At 48.7% G+C, this 15,220-nt stretch overlaps 1 protein-coding gene across 1 annotated transcript in view; it reads left to right on the top strand.

The window, feature by feature from the left end:
- The window catches only part of greb1 (growth regulating estrogen receptor binding 1), a 351,042-nt gene that overhangs the window by 322,198 nt on the left and 13,624 nt on the right, over positions 1-15,220 (top strand). Inside the window, exons 30-31 of the mRNA XM_078541600.1 lie at positions 700-927; positions 3,927-4,062. Of these exons, the coding sequence (XP_078397726.1) occupies positions 700-927; positions 3,927-4,062 (364 nt within the window). The remainder of the gene's footprint in view (positions 1-699; positions 928-3,926; positions 4,063-15,220) is intronic.

The raw sequence follows: 15,220 nt of genomic DNA, 5'->3' as shown, positions 1-15,220 counted from the left end.
TTTGGCAATGTCACAAAAACAACAATCAGATAAATGATCAGATCATGTGGTGTTGAGAGCTAAATGTTGTCCAGCACAGAGTAGAGCTCCTTGCACTTGTTTGAATAGTGTTTTGGGATCTTTGACATCCAGCCATTGGAGCAGATGGGACCTCATTTCGATGTCTCATCTGAAAAAAGGCACCTCTGACAGTGCAACTTTCCTTCAATACTGCACTGAAGGGTGAGGCTAGGATATGTGCTCTTGACTCTGGAGTTGGGTTTGAATCTTTAAATTAAAATTCAAAGTAACAGACCCTAATAGGGAAATCTTGAAATATTCAAATAATGTTCAAGAACAAGCAACAAAAAACTTGAGGGTTTGTGCAAGAATTAATGTCCTGATTATGAAATAATTAGAGGAAAGTATATTTCCAGATATTTAATTAAAAACAATGTGTCTGCCAATTTGAACAAATTATTATAGTTAAACAGCTGACTATTTGAATCTAGAAAATCTTAATTTCAACAGACCTGCTGAGTTTTTCCAGGTATTTTTGTTTTTGTTTAATTTCAACAGAAGTGTTTTCTTCCAGCAAATCTCAACAATGTTATGTACATGCTATAACTCTCTCTTGCCTCCAGACCCCCTTGATTGGTTACCCTCATTATGAATAGAGGAACTGACTGACTGTTTTATTTGTCCTTTTTCATTGCCCAGTGCGCCTGCTGAACAAAATGTCTTAGAGAGGAATGTTTCTTTGAAGCATGTTCTTCAACATATTGAGACAACTGCTCAAATTCCACACTATGCCCTTTGTGGGGTCCGCAAGTGGTCCAGTAAAGTAAGCAGTCCGTACCTTGCAGAGCCTTTCTCCCGCTGTCATCTACATGATTTTTTGCTGCTAAATGTAGACTTGACACAAAATGTTCAGTACAACCAGAACAGGTGAGTTGACTAATCTTGCCACTTTTGTTTGTGAGACCTTAACACAGATTTATCCTCCAAATATTGTACCTTATGATCAAAAGACAAATATCCTCAACATATTAATATCAAAGGGAACACTCTCATTAAAGTTGGACTTGTAACAATAGTTTGGGTCATAAGAAAAGTCAATGACACCATTTTATTGCTTCATTAAAAAATACAAAAGAAAAGGCACGCCAACAGATTAAGGGAGCCTTGATGGGGCTTACAGAATGAATATGCAGGTCATCTAGTGCATAAAACCACTGCTGCAGAAATGGCATAGCTACAGACAAATTCTGTGACATTCATTGGTGGTCAAAACTAGCTTAAGCACAAATGAAGTTCCATTTGTGCTTTCATAAGATGTAGGAATGCATTTTTGTTCCGTTAATGGCAAAACATGTCCATCACGTGTCAGTGGTAGTAAGTTTCTTAGCCTATAAGAGCGGCTGCCAGTCTGCCTCCTGTACCTATTATTGAGAACCACAGATAAATCCACAGAATATGAAGCAAGTAGCTCCTGCTGAGTACACAGGAAAATCAGAGCCTGTCTACTCTGGTACGGGTAGTATTTGTCCATGTGCTTCCTAACATCCTAAATGAGCTGTAGAAAATAAAGGTTTGAGTAAACACTCAAGAAAGTTAGAGATAGAATGTCTTATTGTTGAGGACTAAATGGTGCCCAGAGCCAATTTTCTTGAAGAATAACATACCCAAGATACCTGTTTCCTTCTCTTTCAAAACTTGGTCTTTAGTGACAGAAGGATCTATCGCTTGTATTCAGTGAGTCCTGACACTCCTGGCAGGACTTTGTAGTCAACTAATGACCCTTGTAAAATTGGGTGCAGAAAATTGCACTTTTTAAGATTGGGCTCATCTGATCTTTCAAAGGCCTTGATTGAAGTCCATGATTCACTTGTGCAGGCCTCAGTAAAATATGTAAATGCCTGTTTAAACAGCTGGGGCTCAATTTTATAAGTTTCAGTAAAGTATTCCAAAAAAAAACATGTATTGCAAAATGGTAAAACTGTGGATGATGGTATTTTAAGACTTTAGATCCATCTAGTTGTGAAGTTCAATTTATTCTCCAGTATAATCACTACTAACCCAGAAGATTATAGCTTTCTTTCTTTCTCGGATAGTCACATGGAAATTGAATATTCTTCCCTATCTTGTTATATGATCTTAGAGCAAACATTGGAAAAATAGAATGAAATTAGAGGCAAAATTTACAGTTCTTCTGATAACAATTGAACATTCCTACCATTTGAATGATCAGGCAGCACAATAACTTTTAAAATAAATAATTGTGGATAGACTCTTATTCACAATGAAAGGAATTTCAGATTACTTAGCAGATTAAAAGAAGCTCTGGGTACTACTATTTTGTATATTCTGTGTTGTGACAATGACGTATTTTGTCCGTGTTAGATTATTGATTCATTCAAGGGGGGCACAGAACTTCCCTTATCAAGTCAAAGGTACTTAATTCAAGATTATTTGTTTCTGTGGGACATCTCTGCAAGGTACAGAAATAATTATTTTCCTCTGGGAGAAGAAAAATTGATGAATACGTGTCTGCGTCTTTGTTTCTGCTTCACAGATGGTACTTTTAGTATACTTATATGGATTGACTGCCGAGGTATCGGGTGTACTTGGTTTTTTTTTGTATAGCTCTCCAATTCTCTCAGATTTCAACTGGGAACAAATGTGCTGCACCATTGTCAAAGAATAGTTGGTTATGTCATTCAGTTATAAGAAATGCAGTTCTTTGGCTTTATAATAAACATTGCACATTCACAATGAGAAAGTATGGCTCAGTTTACAACTAGAAGAGGGGATGTTTGGATCTGTGGCACTTGGCCACCACACAAGGAGGGACGTTTTAACTTCCTATTGTCAAAGGAAGCAGTGCAGGATGATAAAATTATCCCTCTGGGGCCCAGAGGTGCAGAATAGCCCCTCCACTCTCCAGATGAATAGTGTGACTCGTTAGGAGCTCCCCTCCTCCTTCCCACCCGTCTGCCTTTTTTTGTGGCTGGTTCTGCCTATGGGTCACTTGATATTGAACTGGCCTGAAGCTGATGCGATGCATTGGGATTGGGAGAAGTGTTTACGATATGTACATTTAATGAGGCCCAGCCCTCAATGAACTGAGCATCCAGCCAGCATTGTTGGGCCAATATTGTTGGCCATTTGATAATTAAAGTCTAAAACTAAGAACTATTCAGTCATTTTCATAGTTCAATATATTTAGAAAAGTATCTCAGGGAGAAACACCTTTGTTGGTTTGATGTACTTTGAAGGATAGTAAAGTTTATAATACACTGTTTGTGATAATTAGTGTTTATTTACCTACTCTTTTTTTGAAAGAAATTTCTTTGTTTATAGTCAGTCTCAGTCTGATCCAATTTATATTCCCTCCCTCCAAAGAGCCAATAACATAGTGGCCATGTAATACATTCCAGCAAGCTTGCATGCAGTGGGAAGGCATTATCTGTTTAATCTCTGGATCTCACTATTGTTTACTGAGACATTGGCCAAGTAAAGGCACCCAGTGAATCATGGGGATGCAAGATCTACTTATGGGAGTGATCAATGACATTGAACCTGCATAGAATATTCACAAATAGTGAATTGTTACCTATCCCTCATTTTTAAAGATAATTTTACTGCCTCAGACCTTCATCCTATTGCACCATTTCCATTGTGTCCTCATATAGGACGCTGAAACAGCGAGCTTCTCACTGGGGGAATCACAAGGGGAAATGTATAATTAGCTGCACACTAACAAAGTTAGTTGGCACATGAACACTGCATTCCACCAAATCTCAGTTTGTACTCTGATGTTTTCTTTGTTTACTACAGTCAAAAATACAGCAGCCTGGAGTTTGTTAGCTTATAGTTCATGGAAAAGTGTTTCTTGTAATCATTCTGCAAAAAAAATAATCTCACGTGTCTATGCCGTCTTTCAGATTTACCTGTGACGATGTGGATTTCAACCTTCGGGTCCATAGTGCTGGTCTTCTTATCTGTCGCTTTAATCGCTTCAGTGTTATGAAGAAACAAATTGCCATTGGGGGGCACAGAACTTTCCTTATTAAGTCAAAGGTACTATTAAGAGAACATGATAAAATGTGCTATTCTGCACAACTTTGTAAATTGTCCAACCTTGAAAATTTGGTAGCACCAGATGATGGTAATACATTAATTATTCTGTTCTGTAATTATGTTTTTGGATAAATTTTATGCTCCTCTCAGTAAGCATAGTAGTATTGAGAAGTTCAATGTTTTCCATTTTTGTTTCAAGTGTTGACATCAAAGACTCCCAAATAATATATAGAATAGATTAGATATAGATTAAGACCTCTTGTACTCTTCTCCAACATTGTCCCTTTATCTAACTTTACAGAAGACTAGATTGGTACAAATAAAAGAGCCATTTATTCAATTATGGCTCATTCATCTAAAATGAACAAGAAAGCGTTTACCTGCATCACCCCATCTACCTCTTGCATGATTTCAAAGCTCAATCACCGTGTACTAGTATAAAAAAATTCCACACAAGCTGTCCTTGTAACTTGTGCAAGATGGTTAATTTAGTGCCAGTTAGTATGAACTATGGGGTCAGTGATATGATACTTGGATCTATAGTGCAGCTGTGCATTGGGTCCAGGTGATTTATTTAATTAGGTGCTGCAGCATGCTATGCATCATGAATCAAAATTTTCCCTGAATTGAACTAAGTGTGGTGGCGGGCTGGAAAAATGATGCTTTTCCCACCAGCCACAAGGGTGGATTTTTGCGCCATATCGTCTGCTTCCTGGCACATCCCGTCTCATCAATAATGCATGTACAGGAGACATGTTGGATCGCTGGTTGGCGACCTTGGATTTGCCCACTGCGCCATCATCTAGCACTTCCGCACTCTAGACACTATATTTAAAGCGCACCAGAACACAGCATACTTCATGTCTACAGACCAGGACTGCTTCAGGCCCCGAACGCCAGCTAGATGGCAGCCCCAAATGTAGTGACTCTTCACTGCAGTGCCTTTTGGACCCTGCTGAGGCCCACCGGGATGTCCTCTACCCCTGCTCTGGCCGCAGGAGGTCCAGCAAAGTCACCTATCTGGCCTGGGAGGTGGTGGCAGCAGCTGTCAGCACCACTGGAGCACAGAGGAGGTCAGCCATCCAGTGCAGGAAGAGGATGAATGATCCCATCCTTTCCACTAGGGTAAATCGACCACTTCATCACTCTCAACTCTCACACTCCCAAACCCATCACACATCCACAGGGATCTCACACCTCAAGGGACAGCACCACTAACTCTCACACACACCCTCACATCTCATATCCTCTGGAGCTTGTGTCCTCATCCCGTCCATGGCTCTGATCACCACAGAAAAATTCCACACATCCTTATCATCTGCCATGGCATGTTTCCTGCTCACATTCTCTCCATCTGTTTTCATGTAGGAGAAGCTGGCTCACAACAGGATGGAGGGGGTCCCAAACTGGGGGTGGAGTGGTCCACATTAGACTCCTCACTCACTTTGAGTGGCGTACCATCACCCTGGCTGGTGAAGATGTGGACCATTCCTGCGGCAATGGTGAGGTCAGCAGCGAGCACCCACATGAGGATAAAAACAGAAAATGCTGGAAAAACTGAGCAGGTCTGAGCACCTGTGGAGAGAGAAACAAAGTTAATGTTTCATGCACTTCATTCAGAAGAAGTGGGAAATTGTGGCACAGCAGTATTGTCACTGGTCTAGTAATCCAGAGACCCAGGGTAATGCTCTGGAGACCCGGGTTCGAATCCCACCAAGGCAGATGGCGAAAATTGAATCTAATAAAAATCTGGAATCAAAAATCTGATGACTATGAAACCATTGTTGATTGTCATAGAAACCCGTCGGGTTCACTAATGTCCTTTAGGAAAGGATATCTGCCATTCTTACTTGGCCTACATGTGACTCCAGACCCACAGCAATGTGGTTGATTCTTAAATGCCCTATGAACGAGGGATGGGCCAATAAATGCTGGCCTAGCCAGCGATGCCCATATCCCATGAATAAATTTTTAAAAATCCTCGGTGGGGCCTAGATCTAGGCTTGGGTTCACAATTTGGCGGTCATGCACTACATGTGTCTGCAGCAGGAGGAGGCAGGTTTAGCTGAGCTCCCTGGCACGCAGAGGACTGCAGGGGAAGAGGCATCTGTCAGGACGAGTCAGATGAAAAGCCTCTGGATTCGGCCTTCCAGCTCATGTTGGAGAGTCAACAGAAGGTGGGAGAATATCATGCAGAGCTGTTGGAAGCCCTCAACAGTGTGGCACGCGAGTCAGAGGCAAGCGTCTGCCTGCCCTCTGAAGGATGGCGGGTGCCCATGGTGACCCTGATCCGGCAGAGCGCAGAGATACCCACAGACATGTACTCTATCGCGGTAGCCACAGCGGCAACGTGAGAGGAAAACGGGGCACCTAGACGCTCCTCCAGGTTCTCCTTCCTCTCGAGGAGCCAGGCCCGGACCCCCGGCACCTGAAGGGAGAAGGAGTGGTAGCTGGATACCCCTGGGTCATCCACTCGGGAATCTCAGAGTCTGTCTGCTCCCTCCAAGCCTGTTTTGCCTGTAACCCCCCTCAACCTTGTCCTGTGTCACCGCAGATGGAGTGGCTGTCCCACAGGAGGACAGCCAAAGCAAGCCAGGGCCCTTCAGGCCTCTACTCTCCAGAGGTGCATGCCAAAATCAAAAGAGGCAACAGGTCAACCATTGCACAGGCTGTCTCCACCCCTCCAGTGGACGTCAGGGCAGCACCTAGAAGTAGCAGGCCTAGAAAAGTCAAGAAAGTTCGGCCACAAGTGGTTGCATGGGTGAACACATTTTGTCACTTTGTAATCTGAAAATATATTCACTTTCACTGAATAATGGGTACTGGTATTTCAGCTTCACCTACAGGCTTTGCGAGTCCTCCTACTGCATGCACTCTCCCATGGACACTCCTCTGACTGTCTCGAGCATTTTCAATGCTGCCTGCTGGGGTTCACTTTCTGTTGTCCATCTGATCTGACCTGTATCTCCGCCTACCCACATCGCACTGCCATGCAGCACCTGTGCCCACCCTACAGGAGGCTCCTCTCACTTTCAATTTGTGCAAAATACTCATAGTAAAGATTCTGATAAGTTCCCCGGTCCTTTCCCCTCCTTCAGTCACCCATGTCCTTTCCCCATCACAATGATCCCCCTGCCATCACCTTCCACCTCCTCACTGTTATCCTTCAGGAGTGTCCAGGTGAACATACACGTTCCTCATCCCCATCCACATTGAACTTCCCGGCCTCCTCCTTCCCACCCCCACGGTCCATGTTTGCCTCCGTGTGTCCACCAAGTACCCTCGTCGCCCCTTCTGCCAGTATTGGCTCACCCTCACCCTCACACCCTACTGGCTCCCTCTGCCCCCTCTTATACTTACCGTTCCATCTTTCCACACCCACCCTGAGTTTGCTCCCCAGTAGGCTCAGATTGACTCCACAGACCCCTCGCTTGCATTTTCACCTGGACATCACCCCCGCCCCCTTCACTTACACCTTCCCCCCCACCCCTCACTTAGACCTTCTCCCCCCCCTCACTTACACCTTCCTCCCCGCCTCACTTACACCTCCCCCCCCCAACCCCTCGCTTACACCTTCCCCCCCAACCCCTCACTTAGACCTTCTCCCCCCCCCTCACTTACACCTTCCCCCCCCCCCTCACTTACACCTTCCCCCCCCAACCCCTCGCTTACACCTTCCCCCCCCAACCCCTCGCTTACACCTTCCCCCACCACCCCTCACTTATACCTTCCCCCACCACCCCTCACTTATACCTTCCCCCACCACCCCTCACTTACACCTTCCCCCCCTCCCCTAACTTACACCTTCCCCCCACCCCTCACTTACACCTTCCCCCCACCCCTCACTTACACCTTCCCCCCCCCTCCCCTCACTTACACCTTCCCCCCCCTCCCCTCACTTATACCTTCCCCCACCACCCCTCACTTATACCTTCCCCCACCACCCCTCACTTATACCTTCCCCCACCACCCCTCACTTATACCTTCCCCCACCACCCCTCACTTATACCTTCCCCCACCACCCCTCACTTATACCTTCCCCCACCACCCCTCACTTATACCTTCCCCCACCACCCCTCACTTATACCTTCCCCCACCACCCCTCACTTATACCTTCCCCCACCACCCCTCACTTACACCTTCCCCCCCCTCCCCTAACTTACACCTTCCCCCCACCCCTAACTTACACCTTCCCCCCACCCCTCACTTACACCTTCCCCCCCCTCCCCTCACTTACACCTTCCCCCCACCCCTCACTTACACCTTCCCCCCTCCCCTCACTTACACCTTCCCCCCCTCCCCTCACTTACACCTTCCCCCCTCCCCTCACTTACACCTTCCCCCCACCCTCACTTACACCTTCCCCCCCTCCCCTCACTTACACCTTCCCCCCCCTCCCCTCACTTACACCTTCCCCCCCCTCCCCTCACTTACACCTTCCCCCCTCCCCTCACTTACACCTTCCCCCCCCACCCCTCACTTACACCTTCCCCCCACCCCTCACTTACACCTTCCCCCCCTCCCCTCACTTACATCTTCCCCCACCACCCCTCACTTACATCTTCCCCCACCACCCCTCACTTACACCTTCCCCCCCTCCCCTCACTTACACCTTCCCCCCACCCCTCACTTACACCTTCCCCCCCCCTCCCCTCACTTACACCTTCCCCCCCTCCCCTCACTTACACCTTCCCCCCCCACCCCTCACTTACACCTTCCCCCCCCACCCCTCACTTACACCTTCCCCCCACCCCTCACTTACACCTTCCCCCCCCTCCCCTCACTTACACCTTCCCCCACCTCCCCTCACTTACACCCTCCCCCCCACCCCTCACTTACACCTTCCTCCCCGCCTCACTTACACCTCCCCCCCCCAACCCCTCGCTTACACCTTCCCCCCCAACCCCTCACTTAGACCTTCTCCCCCCCCCTCACTTACACCTTCCCCCCCCCCCTCACTTACACCTTCCCCCCCCAACCCCTCGCTTACACCTTCCCCCCCCAACCCCTCGCTTACACCTTCCCCCACCACCCCTCACTTATACCTTCCCCCACCACCCCTCACTTATACCTTCCCCCACCACCCCTCACTTACACCTTCCCCCCCTCCCCTAACTTACACCTTCCCCCCACCCCTCACTTACACCTTCCCCCCCCAACCCCTCGCTTACACCTTCCCCCACCACCCCTCACTTACACCTTCCCCCCCCACCCCTCACTTACACCTTCCCCCCACCCCTCACTTACACCTTCCCCCCCCTCCCCTCACTTACACCTTCCCCCACCTCCCCTCACTTACACCCTCCCCCCCACCCCTCACTTACACCTCCCCCCCCCCACCTCACTTACACCTTCCCCCCACCCCTCACTTACACCTTCCCTCCCTCACTTACACCTTCCCCCCCCACTTCACTTACACTTACACTTCCACCCCCCCCCCCCACCCCTCACTGACACCTTCCACCCCTCTTAGAACTCCCTCCCCACTTACACCTTCGTGCCCCTTCCCAGCTTAACTCCCCTAACACCTACCCCCACCTCCCAACTTCACCCCCAACCACCCCCATCCCCCGGTACTCCTTCCTCTCCCACTCACACCTAAACCGTCTTCTCCCGCCCCCCCATCCTTCGCCGCTCATCCATACTTGCCCATGGCGCAGTCTCTGGAAGATGGCGCGAGCCCATGGCTGGCGCAGTCTCTGGAAGATGATCGGCCCTGAGATCAGCTTCAACAGTGTGGGTGGACACCCCATGCCAGTGGTTCTGAAGGTCACAATGGCCCTCAACTTCTATGCCTCCAGCTCTTTCCAGGGGTTGGTGGGTGATCATTGTGGAGTCTCCCAATCAGCCGTCCACAGTTCTGTCAAGCTGGTGGCAGATGCTCTGCTCAGGCGTCTGTTGACTTTCATTCACTATCGCACGGTCAAGGCCAGCAAGGCAGAGCGAGCCAGAGGCTTCGCAGCCATTGCTGGCTTCCCCCGTATCCAGGGTGCAATTGACTGTACACATGTGGCCATCAAGGCACCAGCAGGTGAGCCGGGTGCTTTTGTCAACAGGAAGGGCTTCCACTCCATGAACGTGCAGATAGTGTGTGATCACAGGATGCTGATTCTACAAGTCTGTGCAAGGTACCCAGGCAGTCCCCACACCGCCTATGTCCTCAGATACTCCCAGGTGCCCGCGCTCTTCAATGCTCCAGCCCGGCTGGATGGATGGCTGCTGGGCAACAAGGGCTATCCTCTCAAAAGGTGGCTTTTGATGCCTCTCCGCCACCCAAGAACAGAAGCTGAGCAGCGGCACAATAGGAGCCACGCCTCCACAAGGGCTGTGGTGGAGAGAGCCATTGGTCTTCTCAAGATGCACTTCCGATGCCTGGACCGCTCAGGGGGCGCACTACAATATTCCCCAGATCGTGTGTCGCTGATAGTGGTTGCATGCTGCGCTCTCCACAATCTGGCACCGGAAAGGGGGAATGCAGGGGAGGAAGAAGATTTTGCACAGCTGCTCTGGCAACAGACGATGAGTCCAGTAGTGAGTCCGAGGACGAGCACACACAGGAGAATGCTGAGGGGATAGACGCTGACCTGGGCAACCTCCAGGGAGGCAGGGACACCCAGGAGGCTTTGATCCAATGCTCCTTCAGCTAGCCTCCCAAAGAACCACCACCACATGCCAGGGCTGCAGGCTCCACACTCGATACCTGATAGTGCATGTTGTTCCTATGTGCTATTTCAATAAAGTTCAATGACAAACAAGTCACTCAACATCATGGGTTACCAGAGGCTTGTTGAACACAAACACATTTAATGGTGTGGTGCCCGGCATACATAAAGCAAATTAAATGGAAAGGTGTTCTCCATCACATATAATAATTAACACAAAAGTGGGGGAAAAAATATCACCAGTGATAAGCCCATGTTGTGCTTAAGGTGCTTTAAGTTTTTGCTTGCGGGTGCTACGTCTAGGTGCTCTCCCCTCGCTGGCACCGACATTGGAGACAGCCTGCTCACTCTGCTGTCCTGTTGGCCTTGATGACCTTGGTGGGCATCCTCTGGACCGTGGAGCCTGTGCTGGCCCTGCCTGGGAGGGAGCAGCTAGTGACATGGCTGGCATCACCCCAGTCGCCGCAGCCTCATCGGATGCCACGGTCACTGGCAGAGGGACGGAGGAGCTGCTGCCGTCATCGGAGCACCCTGAGAGGAGCCCACAGAGACAACAAGCATGAGAGGAGCCCACAGAGACAACAAGCATCTCGTGCGCCAATGTCAGGTTGCTCTGGACCTCCCTGCTCACCATTGATTGATGGGCACCTAGCTGGGACACTGGGTGCCCAATCCATCTCCCACACTGACACTGACCACCTGAGCTCATTGCCGGTGTGAGGGCTTGCAGGTCCAAGCGCATCCCCAGGAATCCCTGATTGTTCTCCTGGAGGAGCCTCTCCATGAGACTTGCCACTCTCACCATAGAGGAGGCAGTGCGCTCGGCCATGAGGGCCATTTCATTGCTCATGCTCCACATGGACTCCTCCTCAATGGAGACCATGGCATGCATTCCCTCATGTATCTCCGCCAGATCCTCCCGCACACCCTGCTGGACATCCAGCATCTGCTGCCTCAGGAATGACTCCAGAGGCTCATCATCAGCCACCGACTATGTTCCTGGTCCCCAGCATTCCTCCAACTGCCAGGGTCCGGGGCACTCTTTACCTCCACTTGCACCTCAAGCGACTGTGAAGTGCCCTCACCGCTGTGCACCGAGATACTATCCGCCGATCTAATGCCCACTGAGGTGCTGGTGCCAGCTTGGCTGAGAGGGTGTGACGCAAGTGCATTTATATGGTCCCTGTCCTCTGGGGTGAGCGGTGGGCCTTCAGGCACCTCACCCCGATGGGCTGCTGGTGAGCCTGAAAGGAAGAACAAGGACATGTGATTAGTTGAAGTCATTACCCTGTTGCTGTGCATGCCTGGCACCCGGGTCAGGACGCCCTCATCTTTCCATTATCAGTGGGGATTCCATGATCAAGGCTCACACCAATATACAGACAACAGTGGAATGGTTGCACTGACAGACATTGTGACCTCAGTGCACTGCACTCTTACCGCCCTGTGGCACCCCAACCTCACCATGGCCGGATGACCTAGGCACATGGCGCCTCTCCAGCTCCAGGGCCTCCTGCTCGTATCTACTCAAGATTAGAAGGTGGGCCGGTCCTCCGCCAGGCCGCAGCCTCTCAGCATTATTATGGGATGTCTTCTCCTGAAAGGAGAGAGGAGCATTGATTAGTCCACCCTGTACCTGCATTGCCATTGCAGCCTGGCCAACCTCACAGGGCTCAGCTGATTCGTGACCCTGGAGCTGCAAGATTCCCAGCAGCCAGGGCTCACCCCCTTGCCCGGATGCTGCCTCATTGACATTTGCCACACTCACTCTAGGAACTCTGAGGTCTGGGGGGGTGGGTGCCGCTCCTAACTGCTGTGCTAAGTGACCCGTGCCAATACGGTACTCACCCTTCCCGATCGCAGGAGATTATTGAAACGCTTACGACACTGCACCCATGTGCACCTCACCACATCATGGGAGCTCACCCTGGGTGCCACCTCCTCCCAGGCATGTTTAGTAAGGCGGGGCGGGGGGGGGGGGGGGGGGGGGGGGCCTCCTCCTCCCGTCCCTGGGTACAAGTATATCTCTGTGTGCTGCCATCTCCTCGCCGACTGCCCCGCCGAGCTCCCTCCCGCCTGCCGTGCTCAGCACTGAAGTACTCCATACGAGACTCCTCCGAGTCACCGGCGGCCTTCGCATGGCTGCCACGGCTGCTTTTGTATCAGCTGCCGGGTCGCCATTGGACCCGGTGGACATTGAGATCCTGCCCCTGCCTGCCCCTTCTCGCTGACGCTGCTGTCATGTAGCACGCTGGACGGGCATTAATTGGCCCGCCCACGTAAAGTGGTGGTGCAGAGCCGATCACGGGCAGCGGTCGGGTTCCTGACCTTGCCTGCCAAGCCCGCCCGATGAGTGTAAAATCCTGGCCCATATGTTCCTGAAGCTGCAGGCCAGTTGTCTGTGGGGTCAATATGAAGGAATTGTCTCGTGCTTCACCTGACTTGAATTTACTGGTATCCTGATGACCATCCAACCTTACCTGCTGATTCTACAGCAGGAAGGACAGGATCACATGAGGCATGCAGTGGAGTTGGCTCAAAGGTGTCCACAGTTGCCTTTGCCTTGCTGAGGGGTTTTGCCAGGGAACAGGCAGGAAAGGACAGACAGCAACAATCAATGATAGAAGTTGAAGACTTGTCTTCAAATCAAACCAGTCATCCAACAAGAGTTGTAATAAATGCCCAAAACATTTATCCATGAGAGTCACCTGTACATGTCCAGTTCACTTCCCAAATAAAACATTGCCTCCATTAACCCCAGCTCTGCAAAACTAATGAATGCAACAGATTTTCTTTCAAACGACTTTAATGTAACTCAGACAAAAAGAATTACCAGGACTGTCTATAGTATTAGTCATCCCAACTTTTATTCACTTTTCCCAGGTGTCTGTTGCATGTGTATTTAGTGTGCATTGTCCTTATCAGTGTATAAATGTAGTGCTTCCATATATATTATCTACTGCTCAGCTATGTGCTCATTTTAAATGTTTTCCCAGTGGAAAAAGGGTGAGATGGATGCCTGCCGAGCATCAGTGGTGACCACAGGGTGGTCCACCACCTCATCGTGGTGGGCCAGTAGTTGTCTTTGCAATTACAGTTGTCACAAATACTCAAGCTGTGTGCTGTTCGGCCCATGTGTATTATTTAAGTGCAACACCTGGGTAAACAAATGTGACATTGCCCAGGGTGACATCTCTGTCATCTGTGCCTTCTCCTGCCATTTCTCTGACGGTGGGTACTTCCCAAATGTGGCCAACGATCTGATTTGAAATAGGCCACTGAGCGTCTATCAGGTTGTGCCCTGCATTATCTGACTATCCAGCATTGGAAATCCAGAGATAACAGACTTTTTCCTTGTTCATTTTCGGGATATGGGCATCGCTAGCAAGGCTAGCATTAATTGAATGTCCCTATTTCTCCTTCAGAAGGTGGTGATCAGCTTTATTCTGATAACTTAATAGAAATAAATGACTTGTTAGGCCACTTCAGACAATAGTTTAGAGTCAAACACATTGATGTGAGACTGAAGTCACATATAAGCCAGGTCAATTAAAAATATCAGGTTTCCTTCCCTAAAGAAATTAGTGAATCAGTTGGGTTTTTACCATAATCCAATTTTCACTTCTACAACTGGTGTTGTATGAGCAGTTTTTTAAACTGAATTCAAATTCACAAACTCGCGTTCCACCTGACATTGTAGGAATTGGTGTCTTAGGTTCTCTGGATTACTAGTCCGCTGTTACGACACAGCTGATGGTGAATGCTGAGCTGCTGAAATTCCAATGGGAAACTTGAAACAACTGCCACAACTTGTTTTTCAATTTGAATAAATTTCAAGATGCATGCCTTGAATTCAGTAGTAATAAGACTGCCAAGTCTTACAGGTTTTTTACAAAACTAAATTAAACCTTTATTAATAGAAGAAATGATTTTAAATACATACATAGATCTACAAATTACTACTATGATAACTTCTAAATCCCCAAGTTAATCTAACTCCCAGTTACACTTTCATTAAAAGACCCAGGCAAAGAAACATGATACCCTGAACCAGTCAAATTCAAAGTGAGTCTTAACTTCAGTTCTTTGTGGACAGCAGCTTGAGGTGTAGATGCTGAAGGCTTTTCATACTTGTTAGATCTTAAAATGCCTGCCCTTACACACAGCCTTCACTCCTTTATACATATTTTCCCCTTTGAATGCTAATTCCCATTGTTTCAATATGTCTTTGGACTTTACATCTCTGATAATAAAAATCTCTCATAGCACTAATTTTATCAATAATCTTGAGAAAAATAAACACAATGGGGAGAATTTTCCAGTTGGCGAGTGGAGGCGTGGCCTGCTCGCCAACGAGTAAAATGACACGCGGTGACATCGGACAGGCGCCCCGACGTTACCGCACGTCATTTAGATTTTCAGTTTGGCGGGTGCACAGCCGAGTCGGCTGCGTGCCCGCCGAACTGTCATAGCCCTATTAAGGCCTGTTTAAAACT

This window comes from Cetorhinus maximus, chromosome 5 (assembly GCF_964194155.1).
Source record: "Cetorhinus maximus chromosome 5, sCetMax3.hap1.1, whole genome shotgun sequence".
NCBI lineage: Eukaryota > Metazoa > Chordata > Chondrichthyes > Lamniformes > Cetorhinidae > Cetorhinus > Cetorhinus maximus.
The sequence above is the reverse complement of the archived record's forward strand: the minus strand, read 5'-3'. Positions and strand labels throughout refer to the sequence as shown.